The 24,566-nt window shown below is 28.1% G+C and overlaps 1 protein-coding gene across 3 annotated transcripts; it reads left to right on the top strand.

Annotated features, from left to right (window-relative positions):
• Window positions 1-20,769: 20,769 nt before the first annotated feature.
• Window positions 20,770-24,288, top strand: LOC137807166 (guanine nucleotide-binding protein subunit gamma 3). 3 transcript variants are annotated; one of them, XM_068607645.1, is made up of 5 exons: window positions 20,770-20,914; window positions 22,638-22,690; window positions 22,801-22,845; window positions 22,927-22,971; window positions 23,599-24,288. In XM_068607645.1, exons 1-5 carry the CDS (start codon window positions 20,771-20,773, stop codon window positions 23,990-23,992), a joined length of 681 nt encoding a protein of 226 aa, XP_068463746.1. In that variant the 5' UTR covers window position 20,770; the 3' UTR covers window positions 23,993-24,288. The 3 variants fall into 3 exon arrangements, with proteins under 3 accessions (XP_068463746.1, XP_068463745.1, XP_068463744.1); XM_068607644.1 differs by having other exon boundaries at window positions 20,851-21,926; XM_068607643.1 differs by lacking the exon at window positions 20,770-20,914 and adding an exon at window positions 21,229-21,926 and having other exon boundaries at window positions 22,635-22,690.
• Window positions 24,289-24,566: the final 278 nt, after the last annotated feature.

The following is a 24,566-nucleotide window of genomic DNA, read 5'->3' on the forward strand; positions in this document are numbered from 1 at the left end:
ATCATTTTTTTTTTTCCATTTGGAAATAACTTTTAATAAAAATATAATGCAGATATCTACTAATTTTATTTTTGAAATTTGAAAATTATCTTGTCTGAATTCTTATTGAACCATTTTCTATCACTAAATCAGTAAATTTTCCTTGTCTTATATAATTTTTTTTTTCAAGAAATAGACTTCACGTGTGCTATGCACAACGTTTTTACTTATAATAAATTATTTCCATTTATGTACTTGCATTTTACTGTAAACAATACTATCAACATTTTCAATATCATTTAAAAGTGGTTTCCTCATACTTTTTTTCTTTCTTTCTGAATTTAAACTTTTTGTTATCTCTCTCTTACTAGTAGGGACAAATTTATCTAGAACAATGTGGTGAGATTGAATTAACTCTTATACTTTTCTCTTTTTCTTCAACTTTCCAAAACCAAATTTATACTATCTACTAAACATTTTATACTGCAACTCAATTAAATAGTATACAATGAAATAAACAGGTAAAATAAAAAATATTACAAAATAAATAAGAGAAAGTGATGAATTAATAGAACCTAAAAATGATAAGAATTATGCGATGATACTATTCACAGCAATAATTTAATATCAGTTATTGACTTTAAGTCTTTTATGAATATAAAAATGAGGAGAAAGGGAGAAAAGAATGCAACAAGCAACAAATTTAGAAATGAAAAATAGTATATTTGTAAGATATATAAATAAGATAAATGTTGTAACAACCCTAATTATATCATTTAAATACTATATCATACATATACAAATCTAATTAAAATATATAAGCATATACATATCATTCATATACTATCTTAAAGTTACATCCCTCATCTTACGAAATTTAATATTTATATATATCAAACAAAATGTCAGTGAAAATAAAAACACTTTATACCACTCAGAAGCTTTATCACTTGTTTTTGTATAATACACTATCACTATAGATAAAAAAAATAAAAAAAATAAACAAACACATGGTAAACTAATACTTTTTAAAACTTTTAATATAAATGTAACTTTAAATCACAAACACAAAATTCATTATTTTTCATACGAATTGTCTATCATAATTTATAATCCATATTACTCATTTTAAAAATTCACTGACTAGCATACACAAACAATTAACTCTACTTCTGGAAGACTCGTGCATTGACTTAGACTTGGAGATATGCATTTGTCATACACTCTCACTTTGAAATCCACACGACTATGCACATAATAATTTTAATATTCAAATCACCTTACATAACAAGGTTAATTCATATGATCTATCAGGCCATATTATTTTTCAAACCACAAACAAAGTCATATTGACCTTCTTCGACTCTTACCACTTGAATAAATTCATCTATATGATTCTATTGTATCAATAGAGTCAGGTATCTCATTCTAAATGAATCACAAGTCAATGCATATCCTAACAATCTCAATAGAGTATTTCATTTCCTGACAATATTATATCTCAATCACATTTTCATATTTCATATCACACATAAATACATCATTCAATCATCCAAAATTTACATTTTTAAACAATCCAAAAATATCAAAGGAATCCCATAAATACATAACTAATTGTTTTTAATTACTTAAATAAATAAAATCTGCATAAAATTTAATTAAAATAATAAAAAATTATAAAACAATATTCCAAAAGAAAAATTCAAAGTATGAGTTTTTTTTTTAGCTTCAGCGAAAATAATCTAACTTGAGCCTAAATGGCCTCGCTTAAGCGAAAAAATCGTCGCTTGAGAAAAATGACGTAGAGAACATGTCTAGTTTAGTACTATTTTTTCTTGAGCGAAAATAAACTCGAGAACAAGTAAATTTCTCACTCCATTTTTTATTGACTGACAATTTTTTCGCTTGAGCAAAAATGAACTCGAGAGTTAGGTGAATTTTTCTATCATAATCTTGCTTGAGTGAGGATCCTTCACTTGAGTGAAAATCCATCACTTTTGAGCAAAATTAACAAAAATCAAACTTACAAATCTAATATCTTTCAAGCTTTCTTTAAAAAAATTATACCAATTTTGTAATTTTACGAAATATATCAAAGCAAAATAAATATTACCTTACTGAGAGTAGGATAATTACTCTCATAAAACTACTGTGTTAAGATGTATATCTATATATTAATGATTTCTAGATCTTATTCATTCAAATTCAAATTCAACAATCAATCATCATCAATATTTATAATTCAAATAAGTCATACTACCATTCAAACACTTTCAATCATCTCTTCATATCACCATCAACAAGTAATTTACCAAATGGAAAAAAATTATCAACTCTATAATTTCACATTCAATCTCCTTCAAAATTCTTTAATTTGCTCAATAACCAACTCTACAAGAAAAATTGAAGGTGGTGACCACGTCACCTTAACATTAAGATCTTCCAACATAGAGTTTTATGAAAAATAAATCTAGCTTCTCTTACTTGAGTAGAAGTAGGTGTGCCCACAAAGAGCTCCAACTTCTAAAGAACATAGGGATAACATGACCTGCAATACATAGTCCTGATCAATTATCCAAACATATGACCAGGACTCTAAACTAACAAAGACAAATGTTGAAGCTTTAAAAATCATATGAAACCATTAAAACTCAAAATTGACTCAAAGAGAAAAATGAGCAAAGATGAATTTACCCTAACTAAATTTCTTATTAGACAATATTACACTATTGACTGTCAGGAACCTAGCTAGTGGTGATCTTCGGTCGTCATTCTGATGAAGGAGGTGGTCATAATCTAAGAGAGAAGATAAAGGAGGAAAAGATAATAGTTTTTAGAGAGATGATTGTTATATTAAAATAAACCAAACCTGAATAACTAATTTTTCTATTGATATACATTTTTCACTTTAATAACAAAATATTGAGGTGTCATTTTAATTATACCACAAATGTTATACTTTTTTTTTTACCATTTAAGACACTTCTTAAAATTAACATTACAAAATAAAGTATAAAATAATTAATTCAAAAACAAATGATATATTGAAATGAATAATTATGTGTTAAATACATATCCAATTAATGATTAGACTTCTTGTATTAAACCTAAATATTAAAGGTTCTAAAATTAAGGTCATTTCATTAATGGCTTTGTTTCTCACAACACCATGGTTCATCATAATATAACTAATTATGGTGTACACAATAAATTATATTATGAAAACAGTAGGTGATAGTTGTTTTAACACTTTATAAATAATTGTGTTATTTTGGTAAATAATTAAAAATAATAATATTAATCATAACGGGTAAATTTCCTATCTAGCACCATTTACACTTTTATTTCCCTAACTAGCACCCTTTTTTTTTTATTTCCCTATCTAGCACTCTTTTGTTTTTATTTCCCTATCTAGCACCATTTCAAAAATAAATTAAAAAATAATAAATTATTATTTTTTTGATAATTTTAAATTTGAATGCATTAAAAAATAAATATTTTTAATGTTTAAAATAGTTAGAAATATAATTAATGAATAAAGAAATGTGTTTTTACAAAATAAAAATAAAAAAGTAATAAATTTAAAATGTTTAGTTTAAAAATTATTTTTTTAAGAATGAATAAAATAAAAAATTAAACTCTACAACATCATAAAAGTTGAATATATAAACATAAATTAGTATTTATTTTTATTATTATTGATGATGTAATTATGGGATAAATTCCCTATCTAGCACCATTTACACTTTTATTTCCCTAACTAGCACCCTTTTGTTTTTATTTCCCTATCTAGCACTCTTTTGTTTTTATTTCCCTATCTAGCACTCTTTTGTTTTTATTTCCCTATCTAGCACCCTTTTATTTTTTATTTCCCTATCTAACACCATTTCAAAAATAAATTAAAAAATAATAATTTTTTTTATAATTTTAATTTTGAATGCATTAAAAAATAAATATTTTTAATGTTTAAAATATTTAGAAATATAATTAATGAATAAAGAAATGTATTTTTACAAAATAAAAATAAAAAAGTAATAAATTTAAAATGTTTAGTTTAAAAATTATTTTTTTAAGAATGAATAAAATAAAAATTAAACTCTACAACAATATAAAAGTTGAATATATAAACATAAATTAGTATTTATTTTTATTATTATTGATGATGTAATTATGTTAATTTCAAGTAAAAAATATAGGACATAATTATAAAAAAACAAAGTTAAGTAAGGACTGATATGGACATAAAAGAACAACATGATCGAAAAAAATGTTCATATTGTCAAACACCAAGACAAACATAAAGAATATGTCCCAACATTATGGATTGTGCACTTCTCGTCATTAATTATGTTTCATTTCGCACAAACTATTTAATGTACCATTGAAGAAAATATTAAATGAATTATCATCTTTCATTTATTTTCATTTTTATGATCAACATATACTTATTTAGTATCGCCTTATATCTCTTATATTTATCTTATTTGGATTTATTTTTATATCTTTTATCTTTATCTTAATTTGTTTTACCTTTATTTTATATCTTTTATGTTTTTAGTTATTATTATTTTTCTACCATTCTTTTTTTTATTGTTGCTGTTTTTATTTTCTAGAATTATTTTTTTTCATTTTTTGCTTCTCATTTTTAAGCATTAAGTGTAACATTTACATTAGTTTTTTTTTTTAGGATTTTGCATTTAGGATAGACACTTCAATATTACTTGTGTATTCACTATTAATTAATACTAATTGACTTTGATTTTTTTTGTAATTATGTCATGTATTTTTTACTTGAAATTAACATGATTACATCATCAATAATAATAAAAATAAATAGTAATTTATGTTTATAGATTCAACTTTTATGTTGTTGAACGGTTTAATTTTTTATTTTCTTCATTTTAAAAAAAAATAATTTTAAACTAAACATTTTATTTTATAAAAACTTATTTCTTTATTCATTAATTATATTTCTAACTATTTTAAACATTAAAAATATTTATTTTTTAATGCATTTAAAATTAAAATTATCAAAAAATAAATAAATTATTATTTATTTATTTATTTTTGAAATGATGCTAGATAGGGAAATAAAAAATAAAAGGGTGCTAGATAGGAAAATAAAAACAAAAGGGTGCTAGATAGGGAAATAAAAACAAAAGGATGCTATTTAGGGAAATAAAAGTCTAAATGGTGCTAGAGAGGGAATTTACCCAGTCGTAATATGTAAAATTATTAATAAATAAATAATGATTTTTTTGGTTTAAGTATATTTTTAGAAAGAATCACTACAAAAAAATTATTAAATGTCAATTAATTTAGAGAAAAAAATTGTTTATTATATTAATTAAGTTAGATATTATTTTATATAAACTAAAATTTATTTGTATGTAAAATAATTTTTATTATTAATAAAAAATTATAAAATAGTTTATAAATTTGTATCTAACATTACTTAATAAGGTTTTTAGGTACTAACTACTTTACATTCTAAATTAATCACTTATTTAATTAAAAACTTATTAAGAATTTAAAATAGTTAATAACTAAAATCTAGATTACTAATGTTAGATACTAATTTAGAAATTACTTCATAAATTTTTATTAATAATATAAACTACTTTAAATATCAATAATTTTTTAATTTATAAAATAAAATCTAATTTAGTTAATATAATAATTAATTAATTGTTATTTTGAAATTAATTTATATTTAATGATTTTCTTGTAATGAGTGTTTTTTAATAAAATAATCACTCATTTTGATATTTATGTGTTTGAGTAAACTTATTTTAAAAAACAAAATAGAAAAAAAATACAATTTTTGTTTTGTTTTATAGAAGCAATTTGAATTTGCTTATGATAAAAAAGCATATGCCATAGAAGAGGGAGAAACTAAAAAATGTGTTTTTGATTGTAAACAAACACATATCAATGAGCTTATATAAAAATTACTATTTTTTAAGTATAAACACAATCGAGTTTTTCATTTCATCTAAATAAGCTCTCTTTACACTCATTTTTCATTTTTCTTTCAATATTTTTCTTCTTCCATTTTCTTTATTTATTTTCTCCCAATCAATGAGAGCATAAAAACATATATTTTTTTAATAAAAAACATATCAAACAGAGAGCATAAAAAAATATAACTTTTTTATAAAACATATATCAAACAACACGTGTCATCATATAAAAAATGACATAAAATAAAAAAAAATAAAAATATAGAGAAATTAGACCAAACTCATATTAAAAAAAAAACTCATAAGATTAGTCTAAATAACTTCATTGAGAATTTATAAAAAAAAAAAAAAATAAGAAGAAAAAAATATAACATTATCTACAGTGTAACTCTTATAAAAATAATTGAATCACAACCAATTAACTTAATCATCATTTGGATCGATCGACGGTAACATAAATATTATCATTGGAATGAGCAATGAGTTATCTTTATCATGAAAACATTAACTCTTTCTTTGCTTCTATTAAAAAAATTAGAGATGAAAAAAATAAGATGATAGGTTCTTTGTTTTTGTGCATGAAAAGAAAAAGTATGTAAAAATAAGAAGAAAAAAAAAACACATTCCTACCTTCCCGCAAAAATACTTTAAAAATATGAAATATATATATATATATATATTAATTGATTATGTTTATTTATATTTTTTTTTATGTATTTGGTTACACAAAGAAATTAAAGCACTAACTTTCACAATTTTTTTCCAATAATACATTTATCTTTATGTCATTCTTTTTACATAAAAATATTCAAAATTATATATTTTTTCTATAATAAAAAATTAATCTTTTATTCGTACGATAGAATAATTCTAGATTCAAGGCTTTTCAATGTGACTATGTTGGTAAAATGAATTTGGTATTTGAGCTCTGATAAGGACTTGTGAAAAGAGGTCCTTGAGTCTAAATATGAAGGGTGAAGAAGGTTGAAAGTGAATCTGTGTTTACAACAAGGACTCTCTCTGGTGGAGAGATTTGAAGGAGATTTGGAAGATGGAGGAGTGTGGTAGGAGTTTCGAGAGTTCTTATGAGTGGGCACTCGAAAACGGAGAGAAAAATTTGTTCTGAGATGATGCTTGGGTGGGTACTGAAGATTTAATGAGTAGATTTCTGAGATTATTTTCTTTGATAACAAAGACGCAAATTTGGCTCCTTTTAGAGAGTGGCTTAATGGATCTTGGAAATGGGATCTAGTTTGGAGAAAGGGCTTGTTCGATTGGGAGAAGACTAAGGAACTTCAACTTCTATATGTGCTTAATGGATTGTGTCTTGTGTTGGATAAGAAAGATTGTTGGGTTTGGAAGGGTGGTATGACTATTGGGTACACGGTTAGTTTGGCCTATAGTGTATTGATAGGTTCTTCTGGAATAGTTTGTTTGCCTATGTTTGAATCTTTTTGGAAGATCTTAGCTATACCCTCAGTTCATTTTACTACCTGGAGAGTGTTGGGTAACACGATTGCTTCTAAAGCCAATATGTTAAGAAGAGGGGTTGTGGTTGATTGTATGTTTTGTTGTTTGTATGGGGAGACAGAGGAAACCACAAGGCATTTGTTTTTCGAATGTAGATTTGCTTGCTTAGTTTGGAATCAGTGTTATACTTGGTTTGTGGTGACATCGATAGATCATATAGATCTTGTTTCACATTTTCTGCATTTTAAACTGTGTAATGTTCCAAACTATATTAATGTCTTTTGGGGAAGTGTCTAGATTGCAGTTATTGGTGAGATTTGGAGGCATAGGAATAAATTCACATTTAAAGGTGGAGTGATAGATCATTCTAAATTTTTTTCTTTGATCCAACTAAAGGTATGGTCTTGGATTACATCTAAATTTGCACACGTTTGTTTTTACTGGTCGGATTGGCGTCTAGACCCGTTGACGTGTTTGTTTATGATTAAAAAACCTTTAACTTTACAAACTCTTAGTTTAAGTAAGACGTTTGTGTGATGTTATTATGTTTCTCTATTTAGTGACTTAAGTTTGGTTGAGTAAAGTAGTTGGTTGTTTTCGGTTTGATTTGTAATAAGGTTATCACCCTTGAAGTGACTCATATTTATTTATTCTTTCTTGCTAATAAAAAAAATCATCTTTTTTAGTTGAACTTGTATATATTTTTTATCCTTTTTTAAAATTTTACTTTAGTTTAACTTTTACTAATTAGATTCATTGCTATCATTATAAAATTTATTTTATTAAAAATAAATTTTATTGATTAATGAAAAGTTAGATGAAAAAGATGGAAAACAATACATTGTACACCAAATAATTAGGTGATACAAATTGTAGTCTATTTACACTATGTTATATATTAATATATTCAGTAACAAACTCCAATTCATTTACAATTCCATATAAAAGAATATTTTTATTTTTGTTGAACTTGAAATATATATATATATATAAAGTAATAATAATTTAATTTTTTATTTAAATAATAATTATTTTGTTATAATGAGTTGAGTAGGTATTATAACTAATTAAAAAAGTTTTTGTTCTTGCCGATTGACTCGCTCGTCGATTGACTCGAACGTCAGTCCCTGACCCTCAGTTTTCAAATTATTTGCTATTAGTCTTTTATTTACTTACTATTTGTTTGTATTCAGCGTGAGACTCTGGTTTTGGAAGGAAAATTTTCACTAGAAACAACTCTTTTGATCCTATATATTTCTCTTTAACATGATTTTTACTTGAGAACAAAAATCTAAGTTCAGGAATGCATCATATTTTAATCGTAATTTATCATTATTTTTCTCAATATTATTAGGACATTTAGACTTGTTTTAGAGAATACATTTTTATTATTATTTTGGTATTTTAAACATTTTATATGTAGGTAGGGGAATTCTCGACCTTTTAGATGAAGGTAATTTGGGAACAAGAAGATTAAAAAAATAAAAAAGAGTTGACATAACAAATGTAAAATACTATTTGGACAATAATGAAGGATTTGATTCTATTTTGCTTTTGTACTTAGAACCTCTTAGTTTATTTTGTATTATGAAATTTTATTAACTCTTTTAGTTTTATTTTATACATATTAGGCCTAATTTATAAATCCTAATTATAAAAAAAAGATATTTTTTAAGCGAAAAACAAATGAATAAATAAGAGATATTTCAGGGATACATCAACCCTTATACAAGTATGAAAATCTAATCTTCTAACCTCTTAATAAAAACTTATCTCCTAGGAACTTTAACTGACCTCATACAAAACAAATGCTCAAGACACCAATCTGAGTATGAAAAACTTACACCGCGCGCTTTAAACGTAATCCAAGACCAAGTCTTCATTTGAGTCATAGTGAAAATTTCAATGTGATCTACCCTCCCTCCTCTGAAAATCCTCTTATTCCTATGTGATCACAATTCTCCTACAACTACTATCCACACGCCGCTCCAAATCTAATTTACACTTTCCTTCACACCACTCATCCTGAAGCTTTTAAAATGTTTTTTTGGCTCCCTATGATTCGTCGCTACCAATTCCATCCACTTGTAACACTTAGACCACACGAGTCAAGATACTCTACATGTGCAAAAAAGATGGGACGTGGTTTCCTCTTCCTCCCCGCACAGACAACACAAAATGGTATTCATGCATAACCCCCTTCTAACCAAGTTTGATTTAGACACTATTTTGTCTTCCAGAACCCTCAATGCAGTGAGATGTGAAGATGGTTGTGCCTTCATCCTTCTGAAATATCCATACAACTCCCTTTCAATCCCAAGAACATCATCATTAAGAACTTTGTACACTGATCTTACCGTGAACATTGCTGACCCTTTGTCTTTCCAAACCCAAGAATCCTCTTTATCCAACTTTACCCTCTGATATCCCAATACTTGCATCAACTGATGTTCCTGAGTTCGTTCCCATTCAAACATATTCCTTATCCATTCGATCTTCCACTTCCATTCTGAGTTTTGTAACCTCTCCCCCGCTTGGCAAACGAATAAATCCTTGTTGGAGCTGATGGTGAAAAGTCTTGGAAAGGCTTCCTTGAGATTTAGGTTGCCTGCCCATTTATCCTCCCAAAACCTTATCTCCCTCCCATTCCCAACCTCCCAAGAAAAAGTGTCCTCAAAACTGTTTTTCCACTCGTCAAGAGACCAAACCTCCTTCAAATCCCTCCACCAAAGAGAATCTGTTTTGCTTTTTCTTCGACTCTGGAGATCCCTTCAACCACCATATTTTGAATCTAGAACTTCTTTCCACAAACCCATGTTCTCGGATCCTAAACGCCAGATCCACTTACACAACAAAGCAAAGTTAAAACTCCTTAAACTTATCACACCGAGCCCTCAATCATCTTTTGACTCACAAACCTTTTTCCACGAAACCCAAGCAATTTTCCTTCCTTCCGAGCCTCATCCCCACAAAAAATTCCTCTGCAGCCTCTCTATATCCTTCATCACCATAGCCAGCATGTTAAAAAGAGACAAGAAAAACACAGGGAGAGCCGACAACACCGATTTAATCAAACAAAGTCTACTTGCCATCGAAATAAACTTACCTTTCCATTTGCTTAACCTTATTTTCACTTTTTCCACCTCCTCTTCCTAAAATTTACTTCTTTTAAGGCATCCACCTACCGGCAAACCCAGATAAACAAAAGGGATCTTCATCTTCTCACAATTCAAAATAGTTGTGAACTGTTGAACCAACAGAGAATTGCAACATACCCTTCCAACTCTGCTCTTTTGAAAGTTAACCTTAAGGTCAGAGGCTAATTCGAAGCAATTTAGAATAGCTTTGATAACACACACACTTTGTGCTTGTGGCTTGCAAAAGAACAACGTTTCGTCCGCGTATTGATATTAACTTTTCTGAACCTACCTCCAATTTTCACACTTTTTAACATATCTTTGTCGACCGCCTCCCTAACTACCAAGCTAAGCCTTTTGCCACAATTAGGATGAGGAACGGTGTTAAGGGGTCTCCTTGTCTCAACCCTTTCCTTGGTTTAAACTACTTAGTAGGCCTTCCATTAACTAACACATAAACTGAAGCAGACACAAGACAAGCTCTTATCTAGCCAATCCACTTGTCATAGAAACCAAGCCTCCCCAACATGTAGTAGATAAACTCCCAAACTACTGAGTCATACGCCTTCTCATAGTCGACCTTGAAGAACACACAATTGCTTTTTTTTCCTCTTCACTTCTTCCATCACTTCATTTGCTACTAAGACGCTATCCAGAATTCCTCTACCCTCTAGGAACACAGACTGTCTGGAATTTATCACCTTGTGTAACACTTTTTTCATCCTGAGAGACAAAATTTTTGCCACAATTTTCTATAAGCATCTGACCAAAGAAATTAGTCTAAAGTCATTCAGATGTTGTGGATTGTCGACTTTAGTAATTAAGGTAATAAAGGATGCATTTGTCCCACTTGGCCATCTTCAAAAAAATGGATTGCTCTTATGATGTCATCCTTAATCTCTTCCCAACAAAATTTGATAAACCCGAAGTTAAAACCATAAGGACCCGGGCTTTTATCACTATCACAAATCCACATTGCCCTTTTCACTTCCTCTTCTGATATCCTACCTACCAACAAGACATTATCTTCATCTGAAATACTATTGAACCTTGCGTTATCTAGCCTGACTCTCTGACTGTCATCTTCAGAAAACCGTTGTTCATAGAAATCTCTAACCTTCTCCTTCACCACACTTTGCTCTTCATACCATTGACCCTTGTTTCTCAGCCCGTACAAACCATTCCTTACTCTTCTCCATTTGATAACCGAATGAAAGTATTTTGTGTTCAAGTCCCCCTGCTTCAACCATCTAAGATGAGCCTTCTGCCGTAGAATAACTTCCTGACTATGACTATTTCGTCTTTGTTCCGCTAATAACCACTTTCTCTCTTCCCTTCCTGTTTCGTCCAACTCGCTTTCATCATCCTTTTCATCAAGCTCTTGTATTCTCCTCTGAAGATCCTCCCCTTGCTGGAAAACATTGTCGAAGACCTCTCTATTCCAGACTTTTAAATCAGACTTCAACCTCTTCATCTTCTCTTTAAAAACATAAATACCACTTCCTTTCATTTCGTAACTGCCCCGTTTATTTCAAACGAAATCCTTAAACATGTTGTCTTTAAGCCATACGTTCAAACACCTGAAATAAAAAAGGATATAGAAACACTTAAACAAAAAATTGTTACTTAGAATCAAATTGATGATTAGGAAAGACTTTTTTTTTCTTATAACTTTTTTCTTTATTTGTATTTTTACAATCCTGACAAGGATGCGTGTCTTAATAATGAATTCATTAATTTCTTTGCGCCCTAAATTTTTTTTCCATTTCGTTACTTTTTTTTTTCATCATGATATTTTCTTTCATTTTTCCTATAAGTAAATTGTAATGAATATAAAATTTTACAATAGAATATAAGTTAGTAGTGACTTTTGAGTTGAAAAAACTAAGTATTATCATAGATAAGATAACTAGCACAGAAGAATTTCTTAACAAAACTCGTTTTTAGGACAAACTATTATATAATTGTAACACTCCAAAACATATTATATATATATATATATTAAAATCACAATTTCAAATACATAATTAAAAGAGTGCACTAATATTTAATTAAAAACAAAATAATAATAATTAATAGATGAATAATGTCATATAATGTACATTAAAACATTCACATATAAGTATAACATATGACTATTTTTGGAAGAATAGTATTAAGTTGAAATTTAAAAATTAATATTTGCTACCAATTTGGATGACAATTCAACATTTTGGTATAGACTTTATTTGACATCCTCTCATAAGAGGGTGATTTCTATACTTTTAGTAGAGTACTAATGATTTTCACTCATAACTTAGTTCATGAAACATTTATTGACTCTTTATCAAAGAATATCACCCTCTAATCTAGTCACCAACTTTTTGTCTAGTAACTAACTACTTTGATATAGACCTGAAAACCTCCCATGACATAGTGATTTCTATATTTTTATTTGAGTATTAGTAACTTTCACTTTCACTCTCATAATTTACAAAAAATTTAACTTTTTACCACGTGATATCATTGTTTATCTAACTCCGTGTATCATTTAGGTTAATCAAATTCCTTAACTTATACTTACACTGCATCTCAACATTTCAATAGTACATTCTTGACAACTATTGTCACATACAAGTTATATTGCGATAATACCTATCAAGTAAGTACTCACATCATCATTTATCATATACTCACTCCTAAGTCATTATGTAACTTCCCAGCATAATCATATCTCACATCATTCAATACATAAATCTTTAAACATTTTTACCTAATAATGTTCAAATATATTATCAAATCTAAAACATTTTAATTTATTATATGGGATCACTTCAGTGGGACCTTTTTTGTTTAGGTGAAAATCAATTCAAGAAAAATACAATTGACTTGTTATGATTTTTTATTAAGCTAAAAAAAATTATTTAAGCGAAAACCACATGAAAGAATATGTTTGTCTCAACTTTTTTTTCACTTGTGCAAAAAGAAAAAAGAATGTAGAAAATAAGACTTCAGTAGAATCTTAAGCAACTATCCAATAATCCTATTTTATTTATTCTAAGATGTTTTGTAACCTCATTACAACCTACAATTGTAATCAAAATCCCAATTACATCATGAAATCAAATTGTAGTATACTAATTCAATAATTCAATAATAACAGTATAATTTACACTTAAACATGTAGTTTCAACAAATCCATCAATCTCTAGCATAAATAAGCTAAAATATAACTTGTCCATCTTCCACATCTATTCAACACACTACTTTCTTCCAAGTTATTCAACTAAAAAACTTGGTTGAACTATAGAACTCCCCATGATTAAGACTCGTTTTCCCTTTAAGTCAAAGAGATGTCCTAAGTAAGGAAATAATCTAAAACTATTCCTAAGAATTTTGATGACCTATAAAATATTTAAAACATAAAAAATTAAATTGATGAAACTTCATCTTCTCAACTCATAAACTTGTGAGAATCTAAAATTTATACATGAACATAGAACAAACTAGATAAAGACTTTATAAAGTAGAAATGAACTTGCTCTAAAATAAAGTTTGATTGCTCATAATTGATCCTCACTCCACCATTGTCTCACTTGTACTGATGCAATACTTGGAAGGATAGTAAGATCTTAGTCAACTCAAGAGGTTTTGGAGAAGTCAATAATCGAGGGAAGACATAATAAACTTATGAAAGCATGAATTGGATTCAAATACTATATTGATTGATTGCAAAGTATAAATAAAAACTATTTGCAAAAAGGAAATAAAAGATGGATTAAGGAAAGGAATGGAAAGAACGTACCACCTTTAAATGAAATTTCGGAGGATAACTTCAAGGAGGATTTGTCACTTGAAGAAACTCTCCAAGATAAGAATCAATATTACAAGTAAATCACTATCAAGACACTCAAAGTTGCCTCACAAAATCAATTTGTGTTTAATCATTCAACTATATTTTACAAGAGAGTTTAAACCTTATTTATATATGAACAATGTAGCCTAAGAAGAGAATAAAGTAGTTTCAAGTTGGTTACAAGAAATGGGAGCATAAGAAAATAAATCTTAAGTCTGAACACAAAATAACAATGACACCTAATGTAAAGACAAGCCTAATTAAGCAGACGATTACATTTGTGTCTTATTAATCCTATGTTTAGTACTTAGTTAATTTCTAATCTTGATTATCGCATGGATCACCCTTAATTAAGGAGAGGCACATAAGGCATCACTTTCATAAAGGATTATGCATTAGAAGTGATTGCAACTTTTACATACAATTGAATGTGACGTGTACAAGTACTTACATAAGTAAGTGACTTTGAAAGGGACACGTGGAAGTTAGAAACGCTTAATGTTTCTTTTGAATCATCTAAGTTTTGTCAAAAAAACATCTGGGAGAAACATGTGAAATAGTTATAATCAATACATGTTGAAAATAACATGTGAAGGTAGTACAATCATCATATATGTTCAAAAGTGACATGTGAAAGTAGTTAACTCTTGCATATGTATCTTCATGTCTCCAACCAACCCTTTCTTCAATTTTAGAATATTATAGAATATTTTGTTATACTTTTAGAATATTATATAATATCTAAAATTTACAAGCTATCTTTTTTTTTATACCTTTCCAACTTCTTTTAAAGCCTTATTTTTAATTTATACACTAGATATAACTTAAAATTTTATTAAACAATAATCACTTTAAAAAAACTAAAGTAATATTTACAATTTTAACTAAACCTTTTTATGATTAACTTTTGGTATAATATTTTCTTTTCTTTAATTCAATCTTCATCACAAATTCCTTCTCCAGCTTAACACCTTAAGTTAATTCACGAAACAAAAGTATCAGTAGTCTTTATATATTAATTATACTCTTCATAGTTCATACTACTAAAATTTGAATATACAATTTCAAACAAGAAAGAAACTATTTTTAGAAAAACTAACTCACAATAATTTATTATAATAATAAATCTATTAACTAGGTATTACTGTTTAATTTTTTTATTAAAAAAAACACTCTTCTTAATAAAAATAATCATGTATTACAAGTTTTTTTTTTATGTTTAGAACTTATTTTAACAATACAAAGAAATAGTCAGAAGACATAAAACTATTTTGTATGATTTATGAATATATAAAAGAACTTGGTTAATAATTTGAAATAATTTTTTTTTATTTAAATAAAAATATTGTTTTTTCATTTAAACTTGTCAATATTAGAGTGGGGAAACCTGGGTTAATATCACACTTGTTTAACCTCTCTAGTTGTGATTGTAACTCAATAAGCAGCTTCAGTATGCAATATGTTCACTTTAAGAGTGACTTTTACAACATTTGGTTTCTTGTTTGGTAAGAAAAGGCATGTTATTTTAAAGTTGACTGAAACACCCATACACTGAAGATGTTCTGGAAAATGGTTGGTATCTCTAAAAGGCAATAAAAATCCTACAAGAGTGATTACAATATACCAATTAAATGTCCATCAACAATGCAACAATGTGTTTAGCAAATAATAGAAATGTTCAATTTAATTTTTTTTATAGTAAATTGATGATGAATTATTACTTCTTATAATAATATAGGAACACAAATGAAGAACACAAGAACATGAAAAATAACCACATACTGATGAAGAAAGAAGTCAGTAAAAAATAAAGTCTTTGTAAGGAAGATGTAAAAAACTAGTTTACAATAGAAAAGGAGATCTATTTTCGATATAGAGTGTGAAATAACTTGGTAAATTGAAAACACAATTTAATGTATTTATTTTATTTTTTATATTCTTACTTGTTATTAAGAGAGTTACTTTATTTTTTATCAAAGACTTTTTTTTTTATCTTTACCTGGTGTAAACCACCTTAGAATTCTGTCTATTGTATAATCCATTATTAAATAATGGATTATGCTTTAGTTTTTTATTCTTTGTAATATATATAATCTGTTACAAAATTATTTAAGTTTATAAACATTATTAAAAACTTGTTTTTTACAAAACAAAAAAGTTATTTTTTTTAAATTTATCCTACTTGTCAATTTGATATATTTTTAAAAAGTATACTGCTTTTATATTCTTTTTAAAAACTACTACATTTTGATTTTTTTTTTAAATAGGAAGATCAATATTGAGTGCATTTTAAACTAGTAACTAATCTACTTTGTTGTATGCTTCCTGCTTAAGGTGAATATAATTGACTCATCTAAATTTGTTTTCTCTTCAATGTTATATAAACTTTAATAATAGCAAATCTACTTTAAGAAAACAGAGAATTTATTGTCCATATTTCTTAATCTATACAAAATATAATGTTTAACATTAAATTTGAATATTATTGAATGATTCAGGGATGAACACTAAAATTGGCAGGTAAACAAAACACAAAGAAACATCTAACCAGATAAGTCAGTTTGGTTAAGATACAAAAATTATTATTTTCTTTATCACTGAGAACCAACACTAGGAGACAAACAAAATACTTTAACTTGTAGAAATTCTAATAAAAAAATAAAATTTTGTAATGAATGTTAACTAGCAAATAATTTTTAACAAGCAAATCATAATAAAAATAATTCAAAAGATTGAAATATATTTGTTCGAAATCTTTTCAAAATACATTTTTATAATAGTGAAGTAAGGAGACTGTATTCTCTGTTAGAAATAAAATAGTCATTTTTTCATTAAAATTATCTTATAACATATAGTAAAAAGATTAATATTTCTTAATTTATATATCTTGATATAACCTTTTGAGGTCAATTTATAAGGTAGTTTATGAGCTCCAAATCAAATAAGTGTTGATTGTTATATCTTTATTGAATATGAAATGATTAAAACCTAATTTAAAAAGAAAAAAAAAATTTCAAAAAACAAAATAATTTTTTATTAGATCAAACTAAAAATAAAAAAAGAAGACTATGTATGTATTGTTAGTTGTTGAAGCAATTAATTAAACATAATGGCAAAATGACTAATATAACTAAAAAATAGTAATATAACTAAAAATAGTGAAGGTTCATTGTTTCTCCCATACATTTCACAAAGGATATAGTATATGCATAAAGTAAATTGACAACAATGTCTGAAATCTTTGAACTATGTGTAAAATTGAAGCCACAATGTTGAAATCAGAAGTATGAATATGAAACTACAAAACTTACACTAGTTTTTGTGAATTGATTTAACTAATATTATTTTGAGGGAAACCACCAAAATATTCAATATCTAAGAAAATGTCAAATATTAGAAGTTGTTTATATACTAATTTATGTTATTACTCATTTAAAAAAATGACAAATATTAGAAGTTGTATATGACTTTAAAGTGGCAACTTTCTTTTATCAGCAACTAAAAAATAATTGTAGGACATATTTGAATTATCAATAAGTACATTTATATAGATAAAATGATTACTTTTCATTGTTTAAAGACACTACTTTTCATTTCTAGAAAAATATGTCACTTTTTATCCAACTGATTCTGTTGATATCAGTTCATATTTTTTCTTTTTTGCAATTTTGATATATATTAGTTGAAATATTTATATTAGTTATTTTCAATCTCAAATTTTGTTTATTAGATTTACAATATTTTGAGAACAATTAATTTATAAACTCCTTTTTTTTAGATAAGTTGATTAATGACCAGCCTGGAAGGAATATGAATATTTATAATTATAAAAAGAGTATTTCATATTACACCAATATTTTAAAAATTGTGTTCAATTTTTATAATAAAAAATATTTGTGTATTAGTGAACAATGTTTTTCTTATATTTCTTTCAAAAAAAAATACTAAATAATAACTAAATTTAAAAATAAAAAATAATTAATTACTATACTAACTAAATTAGATATTATTTTAAGAATTAAAAATTTATTAATATTTAAAATTGGTTATATTATTAATAAAAATTATAAAATAGTTTCTAGTTGATATATAAGGTAGCTACCAAAATTTTAGTTACTAATATTTTAGATTCTAAATTAGTTTTTAAAATTTAGAAATGATTTGATAAATTTTTATTAAAAATATAAATTATTTTAAATATCAATAACTTTTTTATAAAATAATTTCTAATTTAGTCATAATTACTTATTTTTATTTTTAAAATTAATTTTTATTTAAATACTTTTTTTAGTGTTTAAAAAGTACACTACAAGGAAATCTTAAAATAGAAACCAATTTTTAGAAACCAAAATAATTAGTTGCAATAGTAATTAAATTAGAAACCATTTTAAAAACTAAATAAAAAATTGGTTTCTAAATTAGTTTCTACTATTAATAAATAGTTTTTAAATTGGTATCTAATTAGCAACCTAAGTTTTAATTATAAGTATTTAATTGATATAAAGTTATTGTTAATATAGTAGTATACGTTATATCATTTAACATTTATAAATACAATATTTCAGACATTGAATTTATCAAATATTATTCTCTGCCAGATTATTTATAAATATGAAAACATTGTTTTTTAATAGTATTTTTTTATTGATTGTTTGTAGAAGAAAATACCTTCAATAAGTGAAAGGATCTATAGACAATTATTTAGGAAATAATCCTAGTAATCTGAAAAACAAGGTATCACATTATAGTTTGGGTATTGTGTTTGATTTTTTTAGTTTGAAAATTATTTTGACCAAAGACAATTACAATATTACTATTGTGATAAATTTCAGATCTAATTATGGAAAAATAACTAGGAAACTGAAACATCTAATAGGAGAGGAGTAATAAATAAAAAAACAAAATACATTTTTAGATATTATTTAATTAAAGTTATGATGTATAATAAATTATGTTTTAAAGCAATATAAAAATCATAATTTTTATTATCCTTTATAATTAACTGATAGTGGATAATAAACATTTTAAATAAAATTCATATTACAAAGTCAACTCCATTTAAAATATAGTTAAAAATAATGATAAATAAGTTGTCAATATATTATATTATTGACTAATGATAGAAACGTGTTGTTAAGTGAAAACAACCGAGAAATAAATTATTTAAAATCTGAATTTCAGTTGATTCAAGAAGATAACCAAAACAATAAAAGAACAATAAGAGTCTAAAAACAAGAGAAGGAGACAAAGATGGTTGAATGAAGGAAACTGCATAATACCCAAAAGAAAGATGAAACCCAAAGAAAAAGAGTCAAAAACATGATAAAGTTTTTAGTTCTTAGCATAAACAGTTAAAAGTGTTCTTAAACAAAGATATGGAGACAATGTCTTAAAGAATGATTTGGATGAGATGATTTGTTCAGTATAAATAGGAATGATGAGCAACTCTAGAAAATATGGCAATTGATCTATTTTAATATAATTAATTTTTTTTTTAAACTTTAACAAATAAGTAATGCCCAAGAGACTATAAAAGAAAAGAGAATGAAAAAATAAATTATTTAAATTATAAAAAAAAGTAAAAAATATAAGTGATAAATTTTTAAATTAATTTAATTGATGTAAAAAGAGAAAATAATTCACTTTTATGCACTATACTAATTATCTTAGGCGTTAATGTAAATTTAAATATGTGAAATAGAAATGATCTCTCCTACTAGTAAAGAACAACAAGTATGTTAGTTTTGTTGCATGAGTAATTGGTTATTTCCCTAAATAATTTATTATATTTTTAAGTAATGAATCATTTTATAAGTGCTTTTATTATAACAACTCCCGACATTTGAAGTTATATAACCAACTATAAAAGAATCATAATAAATGTTTTAGCTTTAAATTGACCATAATACCGATGTAAAGCAAGAATAACAAGATTATTAATGTTCATTCCAGTACAAATAATCTGGTACCAAGAATACAATGTTATATCATCAAACCAAAGCAGCAACAGAGAGTAATTTGAGAAATGAGAAACATCAATCTGACTTTTATCCTATTTCAAGGTTAAAATAATCCTCTCTTCTGTGCATTTCAGTTCAAAGTGAGTAGATCCCTTCACAGCATTTCTCTTTCATCTTCCTAAATAATATATACATGGATTTTAAATCTTAATTTATTTTGTTAGTTATTATGTATTTGAGTGAAGCAGTTGTACAGTGAGTTGAGAGAGTGTTGGAAGAAAGTTGTTAATGAAAGAAGGCAATTAAATTAATGTAAGATAGGGACGTTAGGATCTGAAAAAGCATGTAAAATAGAGTATTAATTATGCAGAGGAGAGGAGTGTGATTAATTTAGTAAAGTTGTAAAAAATAGTAATATTGTTGTGCATGTTGGGTAGGGGTAACAGAGAAAAGAAATTGATGGGTGGTTCTGAAAATGAGGGGAAATTGGTGTGGAGTGGTGTGGTGGAAGAGTGGCGCCCAAAACAGAACCATTTCTCTTTCCTACGCAGCGGTCACGTGCGGTCTGAGGTATTTCCATCGTGCTTTTCGCTTGGTCTCTGCAACACCACCCCCACACTTCTCACTCTCTGCTCGCTGGCTGCCTCCACTGCACCACCACCACATCCCAAAACAAAACAAATAACATTAAATAAACAAAACTATTTCACTGTGACACTATCACACTCACACACACAGCCATTGCATATTTCATTTCATTTCATTGCCTAAACGAAACCTCAAATCTCAATCAAAGACTCAATCAAGACCCCTCCAACTTTGCTAAATAGGTTCGTACACAAACTTGCAGTGGCAGGCTTTCCCTCAGCCGTCTTTACTATTTATAATTAATACCCTTTACCATTATTATTTCCTTACACACCACACCATGCACAAAAGATGTGCCTCTCTCCATTCTCACCCTCTCAGATTCTTCTTCCTTTTTTTTTTTTTTTTTCCCCTTCCCACTCGTGCCCTCTCTGTCCACTCCACAATAATGACTCTCTTTCTACCCTCATTATCACTCTTCTCAGTTACTACTCTTTTTTTTTCCTTTCCAAATTCAATTCAGCTCAAACCCCTCAACTCAACTCAAGTTTGGATTTTGGTTTAATTATTAGTTTATTAGTATTTTTCTGGGTTCTGGGTGTTTCTTAATTATCCCTTGTCAGAGGCCCTATTTACTGCTCCTGCCACAGTCTTTTCGTATGGTATTCACACCTAACCTCATTTGCCGCTTCTTCTTTGTCACTTACCATTACTGTTACTTGTGCCCCCTTCCTTAGTGCATCAACAAGGACTTCTATTACTGCCTGCTACTCCTGCCATTTCTTGTTCTGTCCATTTCACCTTCCTCTCTCTCTCTCTCCCTCTCTCCTCCTCTCTCTCTTCCATGGCCACCACTCCCACCCTGCGTTCTTCTTCCCTCCCCTCTCTGCCTCCTCCCTCCCCCAAATCCCCGCCGGAGTACCCAGATTTGTATGGAAAGCGCCGTGAAACCGCCAGGGTTCACATGCTCGAGAGGGAAATCACTTTTCTTGAGGTGGGTTTTTCACTTTTTGCTTCCTTTCCAAATTCCACTCCCCTCTCTTACACACCCTTCTTCTGTAACTTCAGTCTTCGCTCTTTGAGAATGTGAAAAGGAGGGAGTGTAATGTAATGCAACATGTTTTCTCTAACGATCTTTGATGACAAATTGGCATGGCATTTTCGTGATTGCCTTAGAGCACGAAACAGAGTAATTAATGTGGTGATCTCTGTCAGGGTTTCTGGGTAGTTTTTAGTAGTTAGGTTACATGTGAATGTAACTTTATCTTTAAAAGAAGGAGAGAAGGTTTTGAATCTTTTGACAAATTCATTGCCTCTTTCAGTGATCTTCTACCTTTGATGTTTTCTAACGGTTTGATCAATAATTTACTCTTTTACTGTGGTTAAGGTTAATGTGATGAGGTAGGTAGCCTTACTAACTTACACAAAAATGCTGTTTTTGCTTGTGAAATCTTTTAGCCGTGGACGGTGATTGATTGTTTGAAAACAATAATGACGGATGAAATGGGTGGTTTGAGAGCATTTTTGTGTAATTATTTGCCCCCCCTTCTTGTTAGATGTGGTATTAGAATAGTATTAACAACTTGTAACATGATGGCACCATTATTGTACAGTCAAACTTGCCAACTTCGTTTGAGTTTTTGCAGTTTCTTTCTGGCACCTTTTGGTGTTAAAATCAATTTACTGACAATTTTGCATCTAGCAGGAAGAATTGAAATCTGTTGAGGGCCTTCAACCAGCTTCAAGATGCTGCAAAGAGTATGTTTGTCTGTGGAGTTGCTTGAATGTCATTTAGATTATGAAACTTGAAAAATTCGTCCCTGATGTTTCAATTATTATAGCTGATTGAATGTCACACAATATTACAGGGTTGCTGATTATGTGATGGCAAACCCAGATCCTCTGTTACCCACGTAAGAACTGCTCTCATCTTTCATCATTTGTTACTGTGTCAAAGAGATCATGATTCTTATGTCTGCTTTTCTTTCAAACAGAACCAAGAAGAACCGCCGGTCATGTCGTTTCTGGAAGTGGCTCTGGTACCACATGTTTATCCCGTTCTTTATGAGTATACCAATCTTAGAAGTAGAATAATTTGGTTTCAATGCAAATAGATTAACTGTCTTTTTTTACTAAATGGTTTGTAGGATTTTTTGCATTTCTTGATATCTATGTGATGGAATACTTTTTAGTTTGTTTTCCCACACATGCAATTATTTGTTAAAATGAATGCATGACAAGGAAGAGGTTAATCACAATCTCAAGAAAAAAAAAAATTCTCTTCCACTCTTGCCCCTTTATAAAAACTTTATCTTATGTATATAAAAAACTAATGACTAATGAGGAGCACCCTTTCTGTGAAGACTGTGGTTTAGCTTTAAGGAACAACACACTTGTGCTATTCCGAACTTTTAAGATTATTTCATGTTATTTTGTCTTCTTTTTATTCTCTGTATCAAACAAACAAACACGTTTGAATGTTGCTGAATCATGCATTCTGCTAAGGGTAGTGTCTGTATACCTGAGCTGAGATAAATGGGAGTTGTCATCAGAAAATGATTGATACGCTGGTTAAATTTCATTTATCGAAGCTGCACACCCTTTCATAGCCTTATTTGATAACTATCATGATTCCTGAATAACACAAGTAACCTTTTTATGTGCAGTGGCATGCCCTGTTTTAACCTCTCTTGGATCTGCTGCTGCTGTTGCTGCTGTGAAGGATTATCTTTACCACTAAAATTGCCACGCTGCTGTGGTGACTGCAAACCATGCAGTTGCAGTTGCAGTTGTCTTCCATCCATCAAATGCTGCTCCTTACCAAAGTGGAGCTGTTGCTGCTCTTGCCCCAAATCATATTTCTGTAAAGAGAGCTGTGGTTTTGGAAATTGTTGTACTCTTCCACGTAGTTGCAATTTTGGGTATCCAACTTGTCCATCTTGCCCCTCTTGCTGCAGTTGCAAATGCACCTGCACTTGCTCTTGCCCAAGCTGTCCAAAGGTAAGCTCGTGTTGCTGTTGTACAAAGTCATGTTGGAGACCATGTTGTTTATGTTGCTAGTATACTCTTTCCAAAAGGAAAAGCAGAAAAAAGAATCTGAAGCTTTTGTTATCAAAATTGCATTCATAATAGCTAGAGTATAAATTTTGGAAATATAAAGGGTTATAAATGTTGTAAGTTAGATTGTGCACTATATGGATACTCAAAGCAAAGTAGTAGCTCCGTTTGTAATTGTGGGTCAGATAAGTTCGATCCTTTGCTGTTGTCGATCTCCAATGTTGCGCGAGTGAAATGAAAGACCCAATAATAGAAAATGGCTATTGATTGCGTTTGCCTGCTTTGATAAGCTTAATCCATGTTTGTTCCATTTTTTTAAATGCAGAAAGAAGTATAAGTGTTATATATTAATCACTTGTTTTAATGGACCTTGATAACTAAGCTAAGGGTGTAAGGGCTCTTGTTACATGTTGTAACCCCTGTCAGCTTCCTGAAAACACATAAGGATAAAGCGTTTTATCTCAGAAAACAGAAAAGAAAAAGTGTTTTCTTTTTTGTCTTATTGATTTTTTTCCCTTCAACTTTCAATCTCTGTGGTCCTACCAGAAAGTTGATGATCGACTAAATAATCAAATGG

The sequence above is a fragment of the Phaseolus vulgaris genome, chromosome 3 (assembly GCF_000499845.2).
Source record: "Phaseolus vulgaris cultivar G19833 chromosome 3, P. vulgaris v2.0, whole genome shotgun sequence".
NCBI classification, from domain to species: domain Eukaryota; kingdom Viridiplantae; phylum Streptophyta; class Magnoliopsida; order Fabales; family Fabaceae; genus Phaseolus; species Phaseolus vulgaris.